Source organism: Macaca fascicularis, chromosome 8, assembly GCF_037993035.2.
Source record: "Macaca fascicularis isolate 582-1 chromosome 8, T2T-MFA8v1.1".
Taxonomy (NCBI): Eukaryota; Metazoa; Chordata; class Mammalia; order Primates; family Cercopithecidae; genus Macaca; species Macaca fascicularis.
In genome coordinates, this window is record NC_088382.1 from 35,790,402 (window position 1) to 35,814,809 (window position 24,408).

Consider the following 24,408-nt stretch of genomic DNA (forward strand, 5'->3'; position numbering starts at 1 on the left):
CTCCCTTCCACCTAGAGTTTATTTTCGACTACGTGCGACAGGGCTTTTGCACTTAAGTGAGTTAAGGAATGAATCCCGAACTCTTCTGGAAAAGCCACCAAAGTTCCCCCGCACCCCTCCCAGGGTTCCTGACCACGGAGCCTCCGCTTGGGGTACAGGTGTTGGAGTTGCAAACTTTTCTCTGCGCTGTTTTTCTCCGCGTGGAAGGGGACTGATCAGCCCTCCCAGGTACTGCCTGGCTGCGGAGAAAAGCGGGCAGCGAGAGTGTCGGGTCTCCGCCTGGGTTCCCCGGTCTCCGGGGCGCTTGCCTCGGTCTCCGCGCAGCGTCCAGCGACCCCTGTCGGGGGTTCCCGGCAGCCTCGCCGCCGCCCCCTGCCCTGCCCGCGCGGGAGGAAAAGGGGCTGCGCCCGGGAGCGCCGAGCCCAGGCTCCTCCCGGTGGCGTGTCCGCGCCTCGGGGTGGGGGTGTGGTGGGGAAGAGGGAGGGGGCGAGGCCAGGGGAGGGTGCGAAGGAGGCGCCTGCCTCCAACCTGCGGGCGGGAGGTGGGTGGCTGCGGGGCAATTGAAAAAGAGCCGGCGAGGAGTTCCCCGAAACTTGTTGGAACTCCGGGCTCGCGCGGAGGCCAAGAGCTGAGCGGCGGCTGCTGCCCGGACGATGGGAGCGCGAGCGGGACGGTGACAACCTCTCCCCGATCGGGCTGCGAGGGCGCCGGGCAGAGGCCAGGACGCTAGCTGCCAGCGGCGGGACTCAGCGACGACTTCCCTGGGCGACAGGAGCAGCCCCGAGAGCCAGGGCGAGAGCCCGTTCCAGGTGGCCGGGACCGCCCGCAGCGTCCGCGCCGCGCTCTCTGCAGGCAACGGGAGACGCCCCCGCGCCGCGCGAGCGCCTCAGCTCGACCGTTCCCTCTCCTCCTGGAGGGACAAACTTTTCCCAAACCCACTCCGAGCCCTTGGACCAAACTCGCCTGCGCCGAGAGCCGTCCGCGTAGAGCGCTCCGTCTCCGGCGAGATGTCCGAGCGCAAAGAAGGCAGAGGCAAAGGGAAGGGCAAGAAGAAGGAGCGAGGCTCCGGCAAGAAGCCCGAGTCCGCGGCGGGCAGCCAGAGCCCAGGTGGGTGCGCAGCGCGGCCCGGGCCCGCAATCCTTCTCTTACTCCTCCTCCTCGGATGCGGTGGCCTCTCCCTCCCCTCTACCTCACCCGTCCGCTTCGCCCTGTGCTCTGAGCGCCCGTGGAGTCGCGCGGTGCTTCCCCTCCTCCGGGCCGCCGCTCACCTGGGCGCCGAGTCCTACCGGGCGCCAACTCCCAGAGCGCAGGGCAAGGGACAGCGGTCCCAGCCGCACCCTCCCAGGGTTCCGGGAGCTCTGCGCTCCCTGGCACGGCCCCTCCCCAGCGCCTTAGCCGGGGAGCCCAGCCCGGGAGTGGGACCTGGGGTATAGGAGTCCAGGCTGCGTGCGCGCGTGCCCCGCGCCAGAAGCGCTTTGCACGGGGGCCGTGTGCCCTCTAGCGGGAAACGCTGGAACGGGCCTCCTGGAGGGAGAGCCGTCCCCTCGGTGTGCCTGGCAGCGCAGAAGTGGGTGGTCGAGCAAGGGGCCGCGTGGGAAATTAGCTTCGGCGTTTTGGGGCAGAGGGCAAGCGATGTAGAGTGCGCGCCGGTTCGTCTTGATTCAGTCCTGCGCTATGGAGACTCAGAGCAGCGCAGGGATTCCTAAAGGTCAGCGAAGCAGATGAAATCTAGTCCAGTGCCAGGAATCAGCTCTGCGCCAAACAAGTTCTACAAACTTTTGGCTTAACAGTTCTATTTTTCAAGACCTCTGTGATAAATACGGTTCATTTACTTTCCCAAGAGATGTCAGAAAGCAACCATTTATCTGAATTTTTGAACCCAATTGTTTGCTGGTTATCTATATAATAAAATGGCAATTGAAGCTTTGTAGAAACAAATCTTGTATTTCATCATCAGAACACGAGCATGAATGAAAGCTTTACCTTAGATGTCCCTAGGAAGCGCTGATGCTTTAGACATTACCTTGGACAAAAGAGGCATGTCGAATAAATACTTGTTTATGAGTGATTGGTAGCTGATAAAAGAGGGGAGGAAGGAGATGGGGGAGAATTTATTTATTTTTTGCCTCTGCAATTCCCAATTATTAATTGATCTGGATGCCTTAAGTCGCTTTGAGCATGCTCCCAACGCACATTTCATGAAGTACTTCTGAAGAATTAATTCAATAGTACTTGATAATACTGTGGCTACGGTAATGTCGTAGAAGTATTTGTCCCTTGCTGGAAGAAAACTACATTTGCTTGGTCCTCTTACTGGTGTCACTGATAGCATTTCAGAACCTGGGTTACTGGCAGAAACCTTCAGCAGAGTTTTGAGCAAACAGAAATTGAACAGAGAGTAATTGTTTCACCACTGGCCATTCTTGTGCTTGCTTCTTTAATAAGATACTGCTGATCGTATTCACTTAATTACTGGTCATTGCCCCTCATGAGGATGTATTGAATTTTTGCTTATTTTTACCCTATGTTTTGGGGAGAGACCATAGCATTTTATTCAACAAGATATGAAATTGGGGAGCTGGATTAGTTACTTCCTTGCGTGACTTTGTGTACTGTCCTTTCTAAGGTCATCGTACAAAATTACAGAGATTTCAGACCTAGCTCAAATCGTTGTAAAGAGTTATTTTGGGGGCGCTTATCACTGTTTGTGGTTGTGTTCTTCTCCTGCCTCCCTGCTCATTGCCTTCAGAAGTTTCTGTGGTCCTCTGTAGATGGTCTAATGAATTAAGGAGGGGCCAGTGGTCTGAAGTAGCACCCTTTACAAGTAATAGGTATGCATTTTGTCAAGGGCTCCTAGCAGCAGCACCATAACACAGAAACTTGACAAGTTCAGTGGGGGAGGGATTTAGGAGGCAGGCATTTCTGTGCCCACCAGATCTTATCTACTAGGTAGGCAGCTGTCTTGTGATTAGCTATGCTCTCTCTTGACACAGAGCACCAGAGCTTCCTTGGTGGCTCTAATCTGCTTTCCAGAGGCACAGCAGTGATTCCCTCTAAACCAGCTAAGTCAGTATCTTTAAGTGACATTTGCTTAACTGTCTTTCCTGAAAAATTGGAGTGACTTTGGCTGTAGGTTAGTTTTTAGTATATTTATCTGTTTTCCACCAGATTATAATCTTTTTTGGGGAGGGACTTTTTACCCCCTTCAAAGCATCTTGTGCTTTTTAAACCAGATAAGAATATGTATTCTTTATTTGATTCAAAAAGAATGGTCAACAACTTGAAACCAGCTTTATATAGAAGCACATGGCATTACAAACAATGCTTCAGAATCAGTGTTTCTTTCCTTCCTTGTCATTTTCCTTATAATGGTAAGTGCCAGTGTAGTTTTCCTTGTCTTAGGAGAATTCATACCCGATGACCATAATGGTTTGTGAGAAAAACCCACACTCTAGGTTTCAGGCATCCTCAAAGGAACAACCTCTAGATGCCATAACTCTAGTATTCACACTTGCCACGCTAGCCCAAATTAGGACTTATGAGGACAAGTGTCTCTTGTATTGCTCCCATCTTAGTGTCTGTCAGTTCCACGTTTCACCCGCTTCTTAAAACAGCCGCTGCAACTGTCTGTCCTTGATGATATGTGTGTAATAGCCAAGCCTCTCTTTGGCTGTTTTAACATTGCCTCATAACAGTCAGGGGAGAGATAATGGGGTGGGATCTCAGCCACTCAGCCCCGCTGTGTGCTATATTGTACACATAGGCATAAACACATCTGTTGGAGGGAAATTTTCAGGGGAAAAAGGCTTCTTTAACTTTCATATGGCATGAGTGACTGATATGCGATACATACATGGCTATTTCAGAGCATCCGCATTTTTGTACAATTAATTAAATGTTGAATTGCACACTATTGGGGCTGCAGATGTTCAGCAGAATTACCTATTCCATAATAATAGCTCTAATAGGTCCCAAGTCCTTGGAGTCATTGATTCCTTTGGTCAGAATAAGCAAACTAAGAATGGTCTTGGGTACTGTATCGCTGATTCGTGTACCAAGGGCCCTGTAAGAGCATGGGCCTCCTTGATGCTGGACCTCCCATATCCAGTCTCTTCATACTGATTCAGCTCAACAGACTTTTTCTCTTGAAGCCTGAATTACAAAATCAGAGCCTTTTTTTTTTTTTTTTTTTTAGACGTAGTCTCACTCCGTCACTAGGCTGGAGTGGAGTAGTGCAATCACGGCTCACTGTAACCTCCGCCTCCCGGGTTCAAGTGATTCCCCTGCCTCAGACTCTTGAATAGCTGGGACTACAGGTGTGCGCCACCATGCCTGGCTAATTTTTGTATTTTTAGTAGAGACAGGGTTTCACCCTGTTGGCTAGGATGGTGTCGATCTCCTGACCTCGTGATCTACCCGCCTCGGCCTCCCAAAGTGCTGGAATTACAGGCATGAGCCACTGTGCTTGGCCGTTTTTTTCTTTGTTTTTTTGTTTTTTTAAATTTTTGGCCAATTGGTATTTGACTCTAAGCTTCCTTTATGATTCTCTATTTGTTGATATGTTCTTACTCTGCACCTCTGCACGGAATTCTATCTTTTTTATTTTCTCCTCTTAAATAACCTGGAAAAAATTCGCTATCATGCCTAGCCGGATTCTAGAACTATCTTGTCTCCCTTCATTCCTGGTAGGAGGGGCATTTGTGAGTATAGGTGAAGGAAACATTGAGAAACCTAGTATCCCAAATGGGTAGAAGCAGGCTGTGAGTTTCTCCAATGACATCACCCACCTGTTTCCCTCACTAAGTGGCTCTGCAGGCCGAAGTGCTTGTAAACATTCTTGGGTATAAAGTGCCGTGACCCTAACAGGGCAGCCTGTGTTTACAGAACAAGAGGAATGTCCAGTGATCTGTTTCAAGCTGGTTACTTGTAACCACCTAGCCTATGTAATTATTAAAAACATTAAAGATTATTCACAGAATGAAATAGGACTTATTTTGCAGAATTAAAATAGCAGGAAGAGTGGAAGAAAGTTGTATACTCAAACATGAATACTTCTCATACCCATGAAATGGTCAGATAACACCAATGAAAAAGGAGAAAAAAATATATATATAAAACCAAAAAATACTAGACAAACATGTGAACACTGAATACCTACTACATGCCAGGCACTGTGCTGGACACTTTTATGTTTATAATTGAGGGAACTGCTGTTTATTGAATTCTTACCATGTTCCTGGCAGTAAAACAGATGTATATTGTGTATTTTGTCATCTGTCGTTTCGAAAATAAGAAAATTCCTCGCTATTAGGCAGCAAGATGCCAGATGGCCTAGTCTTTAGCTCTTCAACCAGATTGCCTGGGTTTAAATCCTAATTAGACTGTTCTTAAATATGTAGTCATGGGAAGGTTACTTAATCTTTCTGTGCCTAAATTCCCTTTTCTGTAATATGGGGATAATAATAGTATTATTATTATCATGAGGGTTTCATGAAGCTTAAAGGAAATAATCCATGAAAAGCACTCTGAACATCAACCAACGTGTAATAAGTGCCCAGTAATATTAGATGTCTTTATAAAACTACTTAAGAAGTGAATTATCTGTGTCTTTGCAAAGATATTTGATATACTTTCCAAAATTTACCTTTTATGGTAAAAAATATCCCAAGCTGACCTCAGATTACACTGGGTATAAATATTAATATGTACTACCTGTAAAACTAGAGAAAAGTGGATAAGAGTGTCAAATTCCATAACTGCATATATATATTATGAAAACAGTACTGAACTCAATCTAAATATTGAAAGTAGAGTGAGGTGCAACATAATTTTATCTCTGGCAGAAAAATGAGGTTTCAAGCTATGAGAAGATTTTGAAACATGACTCTTTTTTCTGGCAACACTTAAGAGTTGATGCTTAAACCCCACTTTATTGTATAGAATACATAATCTTCTCTTTTGGGACTCATAAATTGCAGCAATTGAAAAACAAAAGTGTTCACCAACCTTCCCCTCACTCTCTTTTTTTCAAGCATAACAGTATATTGCCAGCAATGTTCATAGAATTGAGTGCAGGTGTTTCTAAATATAAACAAAATAAGGAATATATTAAATCCACGTTTCTAGCTTTTTATTTCCTCCTTAGCCTTTCTAGAATGGCTATAGTGTTTAAAGTTCTGAAAGTGTGATAGATTCTTACCAAATCAACATTCTGTTAGCATTCTCAAAGTAACAAGTTAAATTCGATTTGAACAGTACTGATAGTTTATCATGTTCTGTTGTGATAGATGAAAACAAACCAAATGCCAGTATTTTGAGTGAGTAATTTTATTTGCTCAGAGACGCAAATGAATGAACTTCTGGTAGTTTAGTTAACCCTGGAGCTCCCCCTCTTGACAAATAGAAAAAACAAAAAATTAAATCAGATGGTATTAGCTTGAAAACGGATTTATTTTACCCAGATAAAAACTATGCCACTAAGGTACATAAAATGAAGTTTTCTTAGAGGAACGAATGTTTTGGATTCCTCCTAATTTTGTGCACGTCTGCACTTGTGTACGTCCTTGCATATGTTTTAATAGATTTAAAAAAAAGCGAGCTACCAAAATACCAATAGATGTCAGTGTTTGTCGCTTTAGAAAAAGTGAGGTGTTAGGAAAAAAGAAAAAATGGACAACTTAATTTATATTTAGTTTTAGTAAGCATAAAGCTGGCTACTTTTCAACAATTCACTCATAATTCACTGTATATAACCCTGTTTACAAAAGTACATTTTATTAAGGAAAATATTCCATGCTCTCATCTCTTTCTTCTAAATATTTTTTTAAAGCCTCTGCAGTAGATTCCCAGAAGAATTCAGAATGTAGGCAGAAAATATGTTAATTTTTTAAATTCGGAAATAAAATTATTTGAGAATGTCGTTAACACATTCGATTTCTTTTGCATTTTTAAACTAGAAATCCGATATGCACTTTCTTATGTTGCCCTGATTATGACTGATGAAGTGCATTTTTCAGTCCAAGTCGAGTGAGCTCTGTGGAGTTCTGCCTCTGCACAGGGCAGAGATGATCACAATTCTCTTCATTCTTCCTGTGCCCGGTGTCACCTTTTTCTGGCCTCCAGAGGGTGCTCCAGGAGCATCACACTGCTATTCCCCAAAGACTGACTTCTTTTCTCTCTCTCTCACTTTTTTTTTTTTTTAAATTATTGCAGTATTCTGGGCAATCTACTGGAAGAATAGAGTCCCAATTCCATACATGTTCGCTGCCTCAACTGGAGTTTGTTTTCCAGCTGGACCACATAGCCCTAATTCATTAAGAATTCTAAATTAGAATATTCTAAAACATCATTCTGATGATGTTGATGCAGTGGTCAGCTTGCAAGGGGACATCTGTCAGATTAATTCCCTCTAGGACTTTCCCCCAAGGGAATCAAGCATCTTTAAATACCTTCCAATCACCCCTTACAACAGCTCCCTCCCACTGAAGTGCACATGGTACCCACAAAGAGATTTAGTGCTATTTAAGAGTTTCACTCTGGCATTGGAAAGCTATATGTGAAAGCATCAAAATTGGACAACAGATCTTTACTAACATATTTGTTTTCATCTATTCCTATCACTTTGTTTCCTTAACCCAGGGCAACACATGTTTAGGAGCCCCACTTTGATTGAGTGCACATTTTTGAACACAGGTTTGAGTGACTAATTCTTGTGGATCATGGGCTGATATTTTAATATGGTCACATGACCCTTGTATTTATGATTTACCTGCTTATGTTAATTCCACCCTATACTTGTTATCTTTGACATACTGAGTTACCCTCAGTATATTACTGAGGCATACTGAGTTACTCTCAGTATGTTACTCCCCTTCTCTTTTTAAAGTGTAATACTGTTCCCATTGTTTCTTGCTCCAAGAAATATATCATTGATGGGAATAGCCTTTGCTCTGCCACAGTGCCCCAAACCTTTCATTCCACAGCTTCGATAGGCAGGCCTTCGCTGGGCAGCTGTAGTTTTAGTTTCAGTGGTATGAGAGTCACGGAATGTTTTATTAGATTGAACCATATGAAATTGTCAATTTTGTAGGTCATACCTGGCTGAATATTGTCCATGTCATATAGTTTAATATTTGGACTTTGAAAATATAATTTGACTTTACTTATTCTTTACATATTCTTTAAAATAATGACAACTTTGAAAAAAATAATATAGTTTTTGATAATAATTAAGTAGGATTGAAGTAATACATAAAAGAAATCTGAGCTAGTGATAACTGAAGCAGTAACATGTTTTGCAACCAATAAATCAGCTCAAATGACGTCCATATTAAATGAATTTAGCATAAAATTAGAATGACAGAGCAACTAGCATTTTCCCTTGGCGAGAAAAGTAGTAAGTTTCTACCATAAAATATGACTCATTTTTATTTGACCTATTAGCAAATAGTTACTGCACCTTATCTTAACCACCATTATTTCTACAGAGAGATTACAGAGCAATGAGTAGGAAATATGGAAGACTGCTGAATAATTCGGGCTTTAGTTATGGAGTAATATAAAAAAAGAAAAAGAAAATCTTTTACTCACTTTCACAGTACTATATCAATGCAAGCTTTTTAGTAGTTTTAATGTGTGACTTTTATCATCAAGTGAAAATGCATCTCATTATTAGATGGCCTATTTTATAAATAAAGTTCAAATTTCAATATAGCCAGTTTTTAAAACTGTATATAACTCCTCCCTTTGTTACATATAATCTCCCAATTTTAGAGACTTACATTACATATTTAGAGCACAGTCTCTTTAGTTATCCCACAGGGAATCTAAAACCAGCCTTTACAAGGAGATGTCAGAATTCCAGTTTGCAATGATATTTTTTCAGAACAAATAATAGTAAATTAATTAACACAATTTTTCATTTGTGTGTCAACTAGGCATTGGTTTTTGTTTTTTGCTTTTTGTTTTTGAGACTGAGTCTTGCTCTGTTACCCAGGCTGGAGTGCAGTGGCGTGATCTCGGCTCACTGCAAGCTCCCCTTCCTGTGTTCATTCCATTCTCCTGCCTCAGCCTCCCAAGTAGCTAGGACTGCAGGCACCCCCCACCATGCCCGGCTAATTTTTTTTGTATTTTCAGTAGAGACGGGGTTTCACCGTGTTAGCCAGGATGGTCTCGATCTCCTGACCTCGTGATCTGCCTGCCTTGGCCTCCTAAAGTGCTGGGGTTACAGGCGTGAGTCACCATACCCAGCAAGTAGGCATTATTTTTGTGTGTATGTATCAAACCTGTTTTTATATGTTTTGATACTTTATCTCTTTTCTGCCAACAGGGTGAAATGGAAGTACAGTATTGGGATTATGTACAACATTTTATTGTTTAAAATTATAGTATTCCTTTTCCATTCTGTAGTTTCAATTGTTTAAAAATGGGGGTGGGGGGCCGATCTGTCTTGAAGCCCATGAGATGATAGATCTTTAGAAACAGTTATAATAGCAGTCATATTGAAACTTATTGTCATCTATTTCTGGGAAAAATATTGAAGGCTGGTGTATTGTCCCCAGAAGGATTAGATGAAATACACAGAATAGATTATGATTATAATTTGTTTTAGTGAGGTCACCTTGCTGTACAGTTGGAACCTTCCCGGGGGATTGCTCATGCATTATCCATTTTGGGAAAGAGTAGTACTTACAGACATTATGGAAATGAGCGGGTGGGTTTGTCAGGAGGAAACCAATAATTTAAATACTGAGTTGAATGGAAAATGAAATACATGATTTTCCATATATTAAATTGAATAGAAATGAGAGACTTATGTCTTGAGGGTTTTTCTTCTCTTTTTTTCAAACATGTTGGTGATATTGTGTGTTCCCAAGTACCCTCGGCCTGACAGGAAGGAGAAATGTCAATAGAAACAGTTACTTATTATATTTTGATATTTAGAAAGGAACAGTGGAGTTTTAAATGTTGTGCATATTATTTATGCCCCATCCCAAAGGACAGCGATCCACTTAAAAAAGGCAGAAAAGACAAAGACCATTATCATTCTCGAAGAATCAACAGAAGCTAAGGGAGAGCATAGAGTCTAGTCCCTGTGGCCTCTACAGAGTCATTGCCCTCTCAGACTGAGTCCACACAAAGCCTCCTTGACTGAAAGAGCCTCTACACTGGACTGTGCATGGCGCGAGGAAATGTGATTACTTGCAATATGCTACTGAGTACAGAATAAATATTGCATTTAGTTTTCACTAAACTTAAAAAGCCTAGTGAAAACCCCACTTCTACATGTGATGAATGTGGTTATGCTGTGTCAGGTGAAGATGTGTTTCAGTGCCTCCCTTTACTTTCCATTAAGGTATGCTGATTTCCTTCTCCCTTATGAAATAGATAAAGGAAGGACACAATCGTCCTGCTGCTCTGCCCTGAGTGCACCAGTATGGGAATAAAACTATAACCAGAGGGTGGTGGCAACCATCTAACAGGGACCTGCATTTAGACATGTGTGTTTGGGAGAGCTGCAAAGTGGCTGTGCTTCTGATATCACAGGAGTCTGTGAAAGAGGCAACCAAAGAAGACCTGAGGCTCTTCTTGTCATTTTAGATATGTGATTTCATGAAGTTACTCTTGACCTTAATGTGGATGCCCATTTGGGATTTGTGTCTGCATTTCATCCACAGCTGCGTGGTATAGTTGCTGAGTAATCCTATTGCTCTTGAGCAATGTAAATTACAGCTGTGGCTGAGTGTGTGGTTCATGCCTGTAATCTCAACACTTTGGGAAACCAAGGTGGGAGATCTCTTGAACTCAGGGATTCAAAACCAGCCTGGGCAACACAGGAGTCCTCATCTCTACTAAAAATCGGAAAAATTAGCCGGGCATGGTGGCATGTTCCTGTGGTCCCAGCTATTAAGGAGGGTGAGACAGGAGGATCGCTTGAGCCCAGGAGGTTGAGGCTGTGGTGAGGGATTATTGTCACACCACTGCACTCCAGTGTAGGTAACAGTGTAAGACTTGTCTCAGGGGAAAAAAAAAAAAGTTACAGCCATATCAAAAGAACAATTTATTGACCACCCAAATTGTCTTGGAATTCTCACATTAATTTACAGGGAGAAATAACCCTTTGGAAAATTCACAATGTTTTGGTAGTACTAATATGTCATCTCACTCTAAAATGTAAAAAAAAATATATATATATATATCACTACTCAGATCTTATGAGAATCTAGTTTTTGATTATGAATACAGCAATTCTTTGTTGAAAACTCCCTTGACAAATTAAGCCAATGATGGACATTCTAATAATTGTTGTATTTTATGGTACATTTGTAACTAAAAGCTACTTCTTTGATTAATGACTGATAGTTTCATGGAAGAAGTCATTCTTTTCCTGGTCACTCTGGAAAATAAGAAATGAGAAATGATTGCATGTGGTATATATATGCATGGTTCTAAGTACTAAATTTGCAGATTGCCTGAAAATGTTCTTATATACTTTTTATGGATACAGGTTTTCTTTTTAATTAGCTTCAGAAAGTATCAATACATTTAAATTGACTAGAGCTACCTTTTTAAATGGTCAGACAGGTTTTCCTTTTAAAGGATTACTTTTGTGATTACTAGCCGCCTGAAATAGTATTTCAAGACCATGCATGGTGCCTCATACTTGTAATCCCAGCCCTTTAGGGGGCTGAGGAGGGAGGATCACTTGAGCCCTTGGAGGTTGCGGTGAGCTGGAATCGTGACACCGCACTCCAGCCTGGGTGACAGAGTGAGACCCTGTCTCAAAATAAAATAAAATAAGATATAAATGAAATAGTATTTTCAAGACTTGGTATAAATGCATAGCTGTTAAGCTGTAAGGACATCATTAAATGTTCATAAATGAATTGGTAACTTTCTACATTTTATCACCTTATTTTCTATAATACAGAAAATATACTTTAAATATTTTATTTATCTGAGTCCTTTTTTTGTTTTTGCTTTTTTTTTTTTTTTTGCAAGACCAAAGTCAGAGCAAGTTCAATTCTATTTTGAGCATTTTATTTTGGCATTCATGTAGTTTAATTAAAAAAAAAAAAAACCATTGTCCTCAGCCAGAAGAATTTTTGGTTGAGTGATCATAAATGGAGAGTTTAGCATTTCACATCTCTAGAATGTAAAAGCCACAAAGTCGTATCTGTCTTTTATGTTGTCATATCATCAGGGGCTATCACGGTGCTGAGAACATAGTCTTTGTTCTTAAGAATTTATTCAGTAACTGACCGAATGAGGAAGTATGGCTAGTTTGCTTAAAACATTGAATTGTAGGAGTTGATGGGTAGCAGTTTAGTTATTATGCTACTATCAGTTAATAAGAAAGTATGAGTGCAGCTCACCAGTATCAGTGATGCATGGATTTGTTCCTAAATTGTTATTTTTGTGGTTGAAATTTGCAATGTTTATTTTGAAGCTCTCAGTAAGTAATAATCAGTGCTTAATTATTCAGACTAATGAATCGGAGTTAGAGGTTTGCTCAGTCCACGATTCTTGCTACCATTAAAATATTTTGTTACATTTTCTTTTGAGTACATAGAAGCAACTAATAAATGGATTAAGATGCTGCAGTTTAAGAAGTTAATCTTTGTAAATTACTTTGGCCATTGCCTGGAACCTAATGTTTGCTATGTTAAGAGTTTGTTATATAAATAAACAACCACTGTTCCTGGTAGGTAATGAAAGTAATCTTAAACAATATTAGTAGTGCCTAAAAAGTAAGGTCTTAAATATAACTACAGTAGTCCTGAGAAAAATCATAGAGTGTTAGAACTGAAAAGGTTGTCTTAGAGGTCATCTGCTCGAATCTCATCTTTTTAAATGAGGAAAACCACAAGGTACAAACATCAAGAGCATCAATCCTAGCACTAGAACCTGGATCTCCAGATTTCAGGGTAAGGATTTTAATTATTCTCATGCTATACTTTCAGTCTCAAGATGGCACTGTATATGAATTCAGCTTCACTTGTATAGTGCTTTGGGTGTTATTATGCTTCCAGATAAGAGATGTATTTCTATGCCATTGAGGAACAGCTTAGGGTACCTATGATTCATAGGAATTTGAAGGCTGTAAATCAACTGAATCTTTATATCTTTTTCTTCCTTGTTGCAGTATCTTGTACCCAAGTAGCTTCAATAATTTTGACTGACAAGATGACCATAAAGTAAGTAGTCCTAATGTCATAACATGGAAGAGGAAGGTAATGGGTGTGTGTGTGTGAATGTGAATTAGTATAGTATAGTAATGAGCTACCTCAGTGCTCTTAAACTTTTTTAGCACCAAAGCCTTTATACAGGAGACCCTGAAAACAAGCAAGAGATCTTTGTGGGCTCTCTGTAAATGGTGTGCATGCAAAAAAGGGTCCTCAGTGCTTATCCCTTGACAGCTGCTCTGAGACCATTGAGTCACTCACTTGCATCTGTGAGCCACTGACCAGTCACTGATTGCAGTGACAGTTTATCACTAACAACCTGAATTATCTTTGACTCAGAGACCCAGGGGTCAAAGGCCTCCTAGTCCATTATTAAATTTCCAGGGCAGTAGTTCAGTTTGCATTAGGGGATTTATTTGTATTTATTTATTTAGGGTTTTTTGGGGGGCGGGGGGTGGAGGAGCTTGGGGGAATGAGACCTGCAGTTATTTTCCCCACATTTCTAAGATTATTTAGTTCTTTATTTGTAGGATTTGGCATCCTAAAAGAAAGGAAGACCCAAGTATCGTGGTTCTGATCCGGGCCTCACATGGCTGTCCTAAAGATTTCTAGGACCCGTTTATGGGAAGAATGCCACTCTGTAGATTGTAGCAGGGAGGAGCTTTGCCCTCAGGAAGATATAGATCCTTTGAGGGTGGTAGAGACTCTTAAAGTCTGCGGATTCATATCCAGCTGGCCCCATTAACAAGAGAATTAAAGAGTGGCTAGAAAGGGACTTAAGAATTCACTGGAGCCCATCCAAAAAGCTGGGGGTACAGACAACTGCTGATTCCCAACCAGTCATGGATTTTATTTTATTTTATTTTGAGACAGGTCTCATTCGGTCGCCCAGGCTGGAGTGCAATAGTGCGATCATAGCTCACTGTACCCTGGGACTCCTGGGCTCTAGTGATCCTCCTACCTTAACCTCCCAAGTAGCTGGGACTACAGGCATATACCACCATGCTCAGTTAATTTTTTTTTCATTTTGTAGAGATGGGGTCTTGCTATGCTGCCCAAGCTTGTCTAGAACTCCTGGGCTCCAGCAATCCTTCCACCTTGGCCCCCCAAAGTACTGGGATTATTGGCATGAGCCACTCTGCCTGACTCGCCAGTGATGGATTGAAAGTCGTTTCTGGGTTGTAACCAGGAAGCGTGCCTGGGCCAGACTGAGAGGGCCGAAGGATGACAGCCTGGTTTCAGTGTGTGAATGTGCATGTATGTACCTGTGTATGAGTATCTGGGTAAGTGTGTGAGCCTGTAAAAGTATATCATGAGTGGTTGTCTCTTAGGAGGAGAGGGAATCAGGAACCTTGGTGAAATAACACCATGTACTGGCATGGAAAGGCACTGTTCTGGGCAGCAGTCAAGAAGACTGAGGAGGACTAAATGTATATGATTTGGGCAATCATTTAAAGCATCTTGGATTTATTTCCTTGTCTGATAATTAACAAGGTTGATGTACACGAGGTATAACAATTTTAGGGGTAGAAGAAAACTATGATTCAAATCGGCATTTGTTTAGATCAATGGTCTCTGATTTGGTGTGATGTCGTCCTGGTACGTTTTCACTTAGACCAAGCTTGTTTAACCCATGGCCCATGGGCCTCATGCATCCTAGGACAGCTTTGAATGTGGCCCAACATAAATTCGTAAACTTTCTTAAAACATTATGAGGTTTTTTGTGATTTTTCTTCCAGTTCATCAACTGTCATTAGTGTTAGTGTATATTATATGTGGCCCAAGACAATTCTTCTTCTTCCAGTGTGGTCCAGGGAAGCCAAAAGATTGGACATCCCTCACTTAAGAGTCTTGCGTAGTGAATATGTTTTTAGAAAGCCTAAGGTATTTGAGGAATAATAGTCACATAAGGTCTAGGCAAATAGCATATTGGTTTTATGTAGGAAACAGTTTATCTTCTATAGAATAACTTTTGATGGGTTTGAAATTGTAGTGTTAATTTATCTTGGTGAACATCTAGAAGATTTGTTTAGGTATGTGAATTGTTTAGTGAAAATATAGAATATGGTAAGTATATTTGTGAATTACTAGTGCAGAAGCCTTTTATGAAATTCTCAATAGAAACTGCGTACTGGTTATGAATGGTGATCTCTCAGATACCTTTCACTTAGTCGTTTCTCATGAGTATGTGATACAGTTGAAGTTATGGGATTTAACCTCTGCTGAGCAGCAGAAAGATATGAAGCAGTGAAAAATACAGGCTAAACAGAGCCTTTGAGAATCATTTTTTTTCTCAGTGGTTTATGTTCTTCACATTCAGTTTTGATTCTTCTCCATACTTAACCTTCTATAGCTGATACTTCCGTTTTGGATATAGGCTCTGTTTCGTTTCCAGAAGTATCTCTTTCCCTAAACTCATCAAGTACTTTTTCAACCCTGTTGATCATCTTAACAGAAGGATCATAATATTAAGTTGATTTATGACACCATATCATGTTTTTTATTTGTAGTAACTCTGAATTGTCATCAAGATATTCATTGAAAGGATACCTCTTAAACTTTCTATTACTAAGATCCCCAAATGTATCTCTTCTCCTCTCGATAAAATGAGTGTTGTCTTAGACAAGCAGCAGACTGCTTTTTAAGTGAAGTGGATTATGCTGCTGTGATCGTCCTTGTGAATGTGTATGATAAATCATTTTGATGGCCTTTTAAAATCAGAGTCACTGAGTCCCACACAGAGAAACAGAGAATGCTGTCTGTCATTATTACAATAATAATTAAGCATTGGCTGATAGGATATAAAGTATAAATCAAAAATCTTAGGGGAAATAGATGAAAGAAAAGCTTTGTTTCTCAAAAACGTAATCTAAAAGAAGAAATATTGAGCAAGCATTGGGTACTTCATGAATGGCCTAAAAATATGTTTAAGTCTATCACCTGAAGGTTCATTTATTTCCAGGAAAGAATCAATCCCACTTTTTCGCTTTTTTTTCTCTTTCCCTGTGGCTCAACTCCAGGAAGGTGTTTTAATTGATTAGTGGGAAGATTTTAACACAGACAAAACTTATAAGCCAAGCACCATTATTTCTAGTACAGTGGCTTCACCACATTATAGGGTAATAAAGTTAAAAGCTGCCGACTGTTTCAGAATTATTTTCAGAAATTTACATCCTCTTTATTCCCATTACCTTGAGAAAGAGTTCAGAGAAAGGGCTTAGTCAGCATGCAATTATGGTATTAGATAAAGCATACAGTTTGGTCTAAAACCAAGATGCAGCTAGTCTCATCAGGGTACTTTAATCAATCAGGAGCTGTTAAGAAGTTAGGAATGTCAGTCTAACTTAATTCCTTTGAAGGTGATCAGCCTTTCTTCCCTGGAGGCTTTGAAGATTTTGTCCTATGGCTGGGTGTGGTGACTCACGCTTATAATCCCAGCTCTTTGGGAGGCCGAGGCAGGAGGATTGCTTGAGCTCAGGAGTTTGAGACCAGCCTGGGCAACATGGGAAAACACTGTCTTCCCCTCCCCACTACCAAAAAAAAAAAAATAGCAGGGTATGGTGGTAGACACCTGTAGTCTCAGCTACTTGGGAGGCTGAGGTGGGAGGACTGCTTGAGCCCAGGAGTTTGAGGGTACAGTGAACAATGATCATGTCACTGCACTGTAGCCAGGGTGACAGAGAAAGACCCAGTCTCAAAAAAAAAAAAAAATTGTTCTCCAGCAAATTTTTTTGAAGTTATGGCATTTAAACCTGCCCACCATTCCCATTCCCCCTTCAGTTTCACTCTCATGCATTCCTTTTCCTTTATCCCACGCAGAATCATTGGGCTTGTCAAACATACAAACTGGCTTTCAGGAAAATTCTCATCCATATCTCTTCAAAAATTTCCTGTATCCCATTATCTTCCCTCTTTTTGGAATTTTTTTTCCTATAATTTAAAGATAGAGTCTTGCTGTTTTCTAGGCTGCTCTCAAACTCCTTACCTCAAGCGATCCTTCTACTTTGGCCTCCCAGTGTTGGGATTATAGGTGTGAATCATTATGCCTTTAACTAAGAGTATGTTAGAACTTTAACTAAGAGTATGTTGGACCTTCTTTCTCTGATCACCGGTTCTTTTTACCTCTGTCACATTTCCCATCATTTTGTTTCACTCTCCCGCTGTGTTTCTTTTGACTTATCTTCCACTTCACTCATTGCCTCTTTGGCTATGTGCAGTCTGCTGCCAAAACCACCCATGAAATTTTTCATTTCAAGGACTGTTTTTCCCCCCATTCCTAGCAGTTTTATTTGGTGCCTTTTCAAATCTTCTGTGTTGTATTTTATATTTTCATGGTCCCTGTAGATATTTTTCAGGTTGTTATTTGTTTCTTTTAGCAGAGCAAGCCTTGCTGTTTCATAATTTGTGTGTGCTAATTTCAGTTTGTGTTGGTTCTCACTCTCTATGTCTCAGTTCCTTCTGTGCTTCATGGTTGGTCTCTGACCCTGTGTGGGCCATTGCTCTGTAAAAATTATCTGTGTCATTCCTCACGGCATTGGATAGAAGCACGTTCCTGCCGAGAAGATAAGTGTTACTGCTGGGTACTTGGAAACTTACTGAGTTCATGGCTTGAGGTTCTGTGGCCTATCAGCCTGTGCACGCCTAGGCATGTAGAAACCTGTCTGTAGACTCAGCTTTTCCCTCTGGCTGAACTCAGGATCAAGACAATGTGTCTGGCCAGGCACAGTGGCTCATGCCTGTAATCCCATCACTTTGGGAGGCCAAAGAGGCGGGTGGATCACCTGAGGTTAGGAGTTCATGACCAGCCTGACCAACATGGCGAAACCCCATCTCTACTAAAAATACAAAAATCAGCGGGGCCTGGTGGTGGGTGCCTGTAATCCCAGCTACTTGGGAGCCTGAGGCAAGCGAATTGCTTGAACCCGGGAAGTGGAGGTTGCAGTGAGCCAAGATCATACCACTTCACTCCAGCCTGGGCGACAGAACATCTCAAAAAAAAGCATGTCTTTAGTTCTCTGGGGTTAAATGGGTATGTTTAGATTTGGTGTAGCTTTTTTGGGGTTCTTTACTCCTTTTGGGGTCCCAGCTTAATGTGAAGAGGGTCTACTCTAAGACTCCCCACTTTAGGAAGATCCTGGAGCCTCTATCCCTTTCTCCAGCATGAGCAAATGCCATCTTCAAAAAGTAGTTCGCTTGTCCAGCTATTTTGCATCTATAAGGTTTGAGATTTGCCTTAGAATTTGTCCAAAAAATGATCTTTGTTGTCAAATTCTTTTAAGGTGATGTTTATTATATTTCATTCAGCACTTTTAATTGTTTCCAGCCAGAAGGTTATTGTGAGAAACTTACCTTCCAGGAGTGGAAAAGGAATCATTAGTCATTAAGGAGCTAAAAATGTTAGGGAAATATTAATGCTTCAGAAAAGATTTGTTGATCTGAAGAGTTCTTAAGTTAGGGATTTTCAGAAAGTAGCATTTTGTTTTGTTTTGTTTGATACATAGTCTTGCTCTGTTGCCGAGGCAGGAATGCAGTGGCGTGATCTCAGCTCACTGCAACCTCTGCAAGCGATTCTGTTGTCTCAGCCCCCTGAGTAGCCGGGATTATAAGCATGCACCACCACACCCGGCTAATTTTTGTATTTTTTGTAGAGACGGGGTTTCTCCATGTTGGCCAGCCTGGTCTTGAACTCCTGGCCTCAAGTGATCTGCCCGCCTCGGCCTCTCAAAGTGCTGGGATTACAGGCATGAGCCACTCTGCCCGGCCAGTAGCATTCTGTGGATGAATTGACTCTGGTTTTGTTAGCCTTCAGAATCTAAGCAAGTTTATATCTGGTCAATTTTGAGAAAGAAGATCTCTAAGAAATGCCTCAAGTGGGGAAGGGATGGACTTTATAAACCAAAATATCAATGGGTTAATCCTAAAAATCTCAATGAAATGGGGCAAAATATGGCTAAGAAAAATTTGACAAGGTGTAAATCTCACTGAATGCAATTGCTGTGGTTGCTACCAAGTTTACAAGAGAAGAAACCAGGTTTTGCCAGTGCATCAAAAATTAGATTAAAAAAAGAAATTTCTCTGGCCTAGTCTGATGCGTAGCCTTCAAGAGAAAAATGGTGTGCGGTTAGATGACTTGACCAAAGTCCCACAGCCAGGGCAGGGAGAGGGTCGCAGCCTGGTGGTCCATTACCTGGTGCCACTGGATCTATGCAGATGGGTTTGGAACTTCACTTTCTGCCTTGTCTGGGACGTAAAAACTTCGGGTGCCCCTCACTTCTTTTTTATATAAACTGTTGTGTTTTATTGCCCTGGCACTCTTAAGTTGCTGTTTCACCCTAGCAGTGCCTGCTTCAGGCCATCACCAATGAAAGTGCCTTTGAAATGTCTGAAGGCATGTGCATTGCCTAGACAAATAGTTGGCAGAAGAGGTCAACACAGGCGTCTTGTTTTGGAGTGTCAATTGAAGAAATTGTTTTTCCACTTGAATTGGCAGTGTGTGCTCTTACTGCTGTTCGAGTTCTGGGCAGAGAAGTAGATGTGATAATTATGAAGGGAGAAGGGGGAAGAACAGCTGCAGAATGCAGGGAAGTGACTGGACTCCAGTAATCATATTTGGCAGGTCAAGGGTGAGATTTAGCCTGATGGGATTTGGACCATTCCCTGGGTTAGAAAGTAGTGTTAAAATCAACTCCAGGTGTTTCCGTTATTCTTAAGGCCTAAGTATTATTAAAGCAGAAAATAATATGTTTTAGGATATGAATGGGAGGGGATTGGTCATTTGCTGCTTGGGAATCACTTGTTTGCAATAGAGCCCATTCTCTCCTGACAGTTGCTCCTACATGTCTAAAATACATCATAAATCCCCAAATGCTTGTTTCAATAGTGAAGTTTCCTCCAAATGAGCTGTTATCACTTTGTCTTCAAGAGAATACTAACTCATTGAATCTCTTTGAGCTTTTTATGCTTTACACTGTGGGCTTTGGAGTTTGCTTTGGTTTATCCACCAGTTCTTTAAGTTAAATTTAGATAAATTAAAATCATCAGGCTTATTTTTAAAAACTCAAGTATTACCAAAGGATGGATGATAGAGATACGCTTTGGGAATATATCCAAGTACTTCAAATGATAGAACACCAGGAGACATTTAGTAAGAGATTCTTCTGCTGGGTGAAATCAACATCAACATCACCTGTAAACTCGTTGGTAGTGCAAATCCCCTGGCCTCGCCCCAGAGCTCCTGGAATGAAGCTGTCCGGGGTAGGGCCTGGCAACCTGTGTTTTAATAAGCTGTTTGTGGGATTCTGATGTTCCCCAAAGTTTTAGGATCATGCCTGCAGAGAATCCTGCCCACTATGAAAGTTTGCATGCCTGAGTGGGTCAAAAGAGATCTTTGAAAATAGTATCTAGGTTTGACAGACTTTCTGTGATTGTATAGTTTTAGCAAATGTGTCAAAACAAATTTTTACTTACAGGCAGTATCTTGTTAGTACAGAGAAATAAAAAAACAAAGATGATCAATAAGTACAAAAGTAATTCATGCAACAGCCATGTGAAGATGAAAATCCTTGAAATGGAAAAAAAAAGTTTTTCAGTCTACCCTATGGAAGTAGTAAGTTACATTGAAAGGCCGAGATTAGCCAAGATCATTTTTTGTCGTATTGTTTTTTGTTTTTTGTTTTTTGAGACAGTCTCTTGCTCTTCCACTCAGGCTGGAATGCAATGGTACGATCTTGACTCACTGCAACCTCTGCCTCCCAAATTCAAGTGATTCTCCTGCCTCAGCCTCCCAAGTGGCTGAGATTACAGACATGTACTAAAAATACAAAAATTAGCCAGGCATGGTGGTGTGTGCCTGAAATCCCAGCTACTCAGGAGGCTGAGGCAGGAGAATTGGTTCAACCCAGGAGGCAGAGGTTGCAGTGAGCTGAGATCGTGCCACTACATTCCAGCCTGGGCAACAGAGCGAGACTCCATCTCAAAAAAAAAAAAAAAAAAAAAGAAGATAACTATCAGAAAAAGAATTACCTAGAATTGTTGAGAGGGCTTGTTTTTAGACAAGAAAACTAGAGCTGAAAATGATGGGAAAAGTACCATGTTGGCCAGGCTGGTCTCGAACTCCTGACCTCAGGTGATCCACCCACCTTGGCCTCCCAAAGTGCTGGGATAAGAGGCGTGAGCCACTGCTCTTTGCCTCTGATATTTATCTTTATATTTTCTATATAACATGCATGTTCTGCTGTTTCTTTAAAAAAAAAAACTTTTATTTTAGGTCTTATAGGAAGCTTGTACATTCATTTATTCAACACATAATTATTAAGTACCTGATACATTCCGTACATTGCACTAGGTACTGGAAATAAACAGAGAGTAGAACAGACATGATTCTTATCCATGAAGAGCTTATATTCTAAAGATGTAGGAAGTACTTTTAAATAAAACTCTTACTTATATATAAAAACTCCAGAAAAGGAAGGGCCTGCTTTTAATTTTTTTTTTTTTTTTTGGGTTGTCCACTCCTTGAACTTCATCCAGTTCGTCAGAAAAAATTTAAATGATATTTCTAAATAAGTGGTTTGCTTCACTCTATCATTAAGCTAATTGTTCAGATGAATAAATCTCAATCAGAATATTTTCAAATGTATGTAAATACATACATTCAATGTATTTCCCAGTTTCAGAAAGTCCTAATTTCCCAGTTTCAGAAAGTCCTAATTTCCCAGTTTCAGAAAGTCCTTGTTATCAACCCTTGTTTTGAAAGAACCCTTTGTTTATGATAAAGTGTCACATACTTTATTTTGTATTGATACAAATTATTGATGATTGTGGATATTTTAGGTAATACTAAGATAATTATGTTAATATGAATTATGACTATAGGGTATTGGTAACAGGAGTGTAGATGAATGATATGAATTTGCATTGAGTTTGTCATGCCCAGAAAGTTAATCTGAACCAAATTTCTAAAAAGTGCCTTCCTTATTCCATATTATGTATGAAAGAAGAGTAGAGTTTATATGTGAATATATGGGCAACATGTATATAGATGTCCGCATGAACTGTGCCTGGTTAGGTCCTAGAAAAGCCTGTGGTAGGAAAGGTGGGTTAAGAGGATCGAAGTTAGGAGTGAACTTGTTATAGTCTTCATAAATATTTTTATAGCCAATAATATAAAACAATAAAGACAGTGCTCCAAATTAAAGATACTGCAATGACATGACATCTACATTTGAAACTAGTAATAATGTATGCCAGGCCCTATTATTAATTTCTGCTTAGCATTCCTTACTCACTAGAAATGTTTTAGGATCTTAGTTCCTTTGCAGCTTGGGATGCTTATAAATTCACTTGCTCTTTTATAAATAATGTGCAAACAAGGAGATTTTCAACAGCACTTTCTTACCAAAGGTCTGGGCCTATAGTCAAATAGTCAATGCCATCGTGGTTTTACAGCACCTGTGAGGAGGTGTTGACATTCAGGTTTTAGCTTCAGGATTTTGACTTGTGTCTTCTTCCTGCTTGGTTCCTGTCTCTTCCCACCTCCCTGGCTCAGGCTTCATGTGCGAATTTTAGATTCTTTTGCCTTTGTATCAGCCAGCAGAAGCTAGTTTTTTTTTTTTTTTTTTTTTTTTTTTCAAGGCCTAGGTTTCCTTGTACTCACATCTTTCTTGAAGCTTTATTTGCAAACACCTCTAGTCTTCTTGCCATTACTTTTGCTTCTTGTCGATTTCCAAACTCTGGTTTCATCTTTTTCTTGTTACTACCAATAGGAGTAAATTGAGTGACTTGCAATTAAGGTACAACAGAAGCAGAATTTTCAAAGTTACTCAGAAATAAGTAGGAAAATGTCCATGGTAAGACAACTTAGTAAATAATTACGTACAGGCAGTGACCATATATGCTCATTTTAAATTACAAATATACACACATGGCCATACAAATTGTCAGAGTCTGAACTGGAACTCAGTCCCTAAACTGATTCCAAACCCCATGTAATTTTTATATACAGTTTATTACTAGCTTTTTGTCCTTTTATGTTCACTTTTATGTCCTATCTTCTCTATATTTTTAAGTTGCCCACATTTTAAAATGTGCCTGTCTTCTGACTTTTTACCGCAAGTGTTTTTTTCTCACCCACTTTTATTATTCTCATTTCCTGTTTTCAAAGAAACAATTGCAACACATTTTAGAAATGCTTACGACATAAGTGGCACACTCCTGAAGTCTTTCCAAAATCTATTTTCTTCAGTGTCTTAATGTTTTAAATTTACATACTTAGCTTCTTTCTGCTAATTCCCTCAGAAAAACTCAGCACAATTTTATAAGCAATGTGAATAATCTTAGAGCCCTCATAGGAATAAATTGCACAGGATGTCATCCATATATCATAAGCAAGGTACAGGATTAATTTTCTAAGATATCATTTAAAATTTCTTCTACTATTGTTACTGTACACATTTGATGTATTAAGCCAAAGCTTTATTCCTCCAAGAATAATAATCCTCTGTCACAGTTCTAATCCCAGGATAGTGTCGTCTTAACTGCAATGTACTATCCTAACTTTCAGTTACATCTTATTTCAGCTATCTTTGTTATACAGTAGCTGAAAATCATTGATAGTTATAAAGACCAAAATGCCATAACCTCTCAGATTTAAACAGGATAGAAGATTTTATAAATTACTAATCCAGCAACAGAAGCGTTTTCCTCTGTTGGGTAGATGCAATTATTCAGATTCCAAGTGGGTGAGACATTCCATAATTATGTCTCTAATTTTAGATTCTACAGGCCTCATTTCCTCTCTGTGATAACTGTCCTTACCCAGGGGGTTTCTACAAAGTCACAGTTTAGGTGAATCTGTCATCTCATTTTTTCTAAGTAGGAAATCATCATCAAATAAAATTACACATATCACATAAATATATATCAAATAATATATTAATCTACACATTTGTAACATTTATTTTCTGACTTTGAGGTTAGTTTCTCCACCATTTTTCCTAATCTATATATCCTATCCCCACTTGCAAACAATGTTTTGCCTGAACTGGGTAATGGCAACATTTACCATAAGTATATCTCAGCTTCCTCTCCTTATCTGAATGGGGTTCTAGTTCCCTTAGCATTCTCAGATAACATTTTGAATATTCCACTCTATATATCCAGTTTGTTCTTAGACCTCAAAATGCAGACCCTGCATGGATTATTCCCATTCTGCTGTCTAGCTTTA

At 40.4% G+C, this 24,408-nt stretch overlaps 1 protein-coding gene across 18 annotated transcripts in view; it reads left to right on the forward strand.

Moving 5' to 3' along the window:
* NRG1 (neuregulin 1) overlaps window positions 1-24,408 on the forward strand; it is a 1,138,773-nt gene that overhangs the window by 916,003 nt on the left and 198,362 nt on the right. For 8 of the 18 annotated variants that reach the window (XM_005563029.5, XM_005563023.5, XM_074000669.1 and 5 more), the window contains exon 1: window positions 589-1,107. The exons of the other annotated variants lie outside the window; for them this stretch is intronic. In XM_005563029.5, coding sequence (XP_005563086.1) covers window positions 1,008-1,107 — 100 coding nt within the window. In that variant the 5' untranslated portion in view covers window positions 589-1,007. Of the gene's footprint in view, window positions 1-588; window positions 1,108-24,408 lie in introns of those variants that run through there. 18 annotated transcript variants of the gene reach the window in all.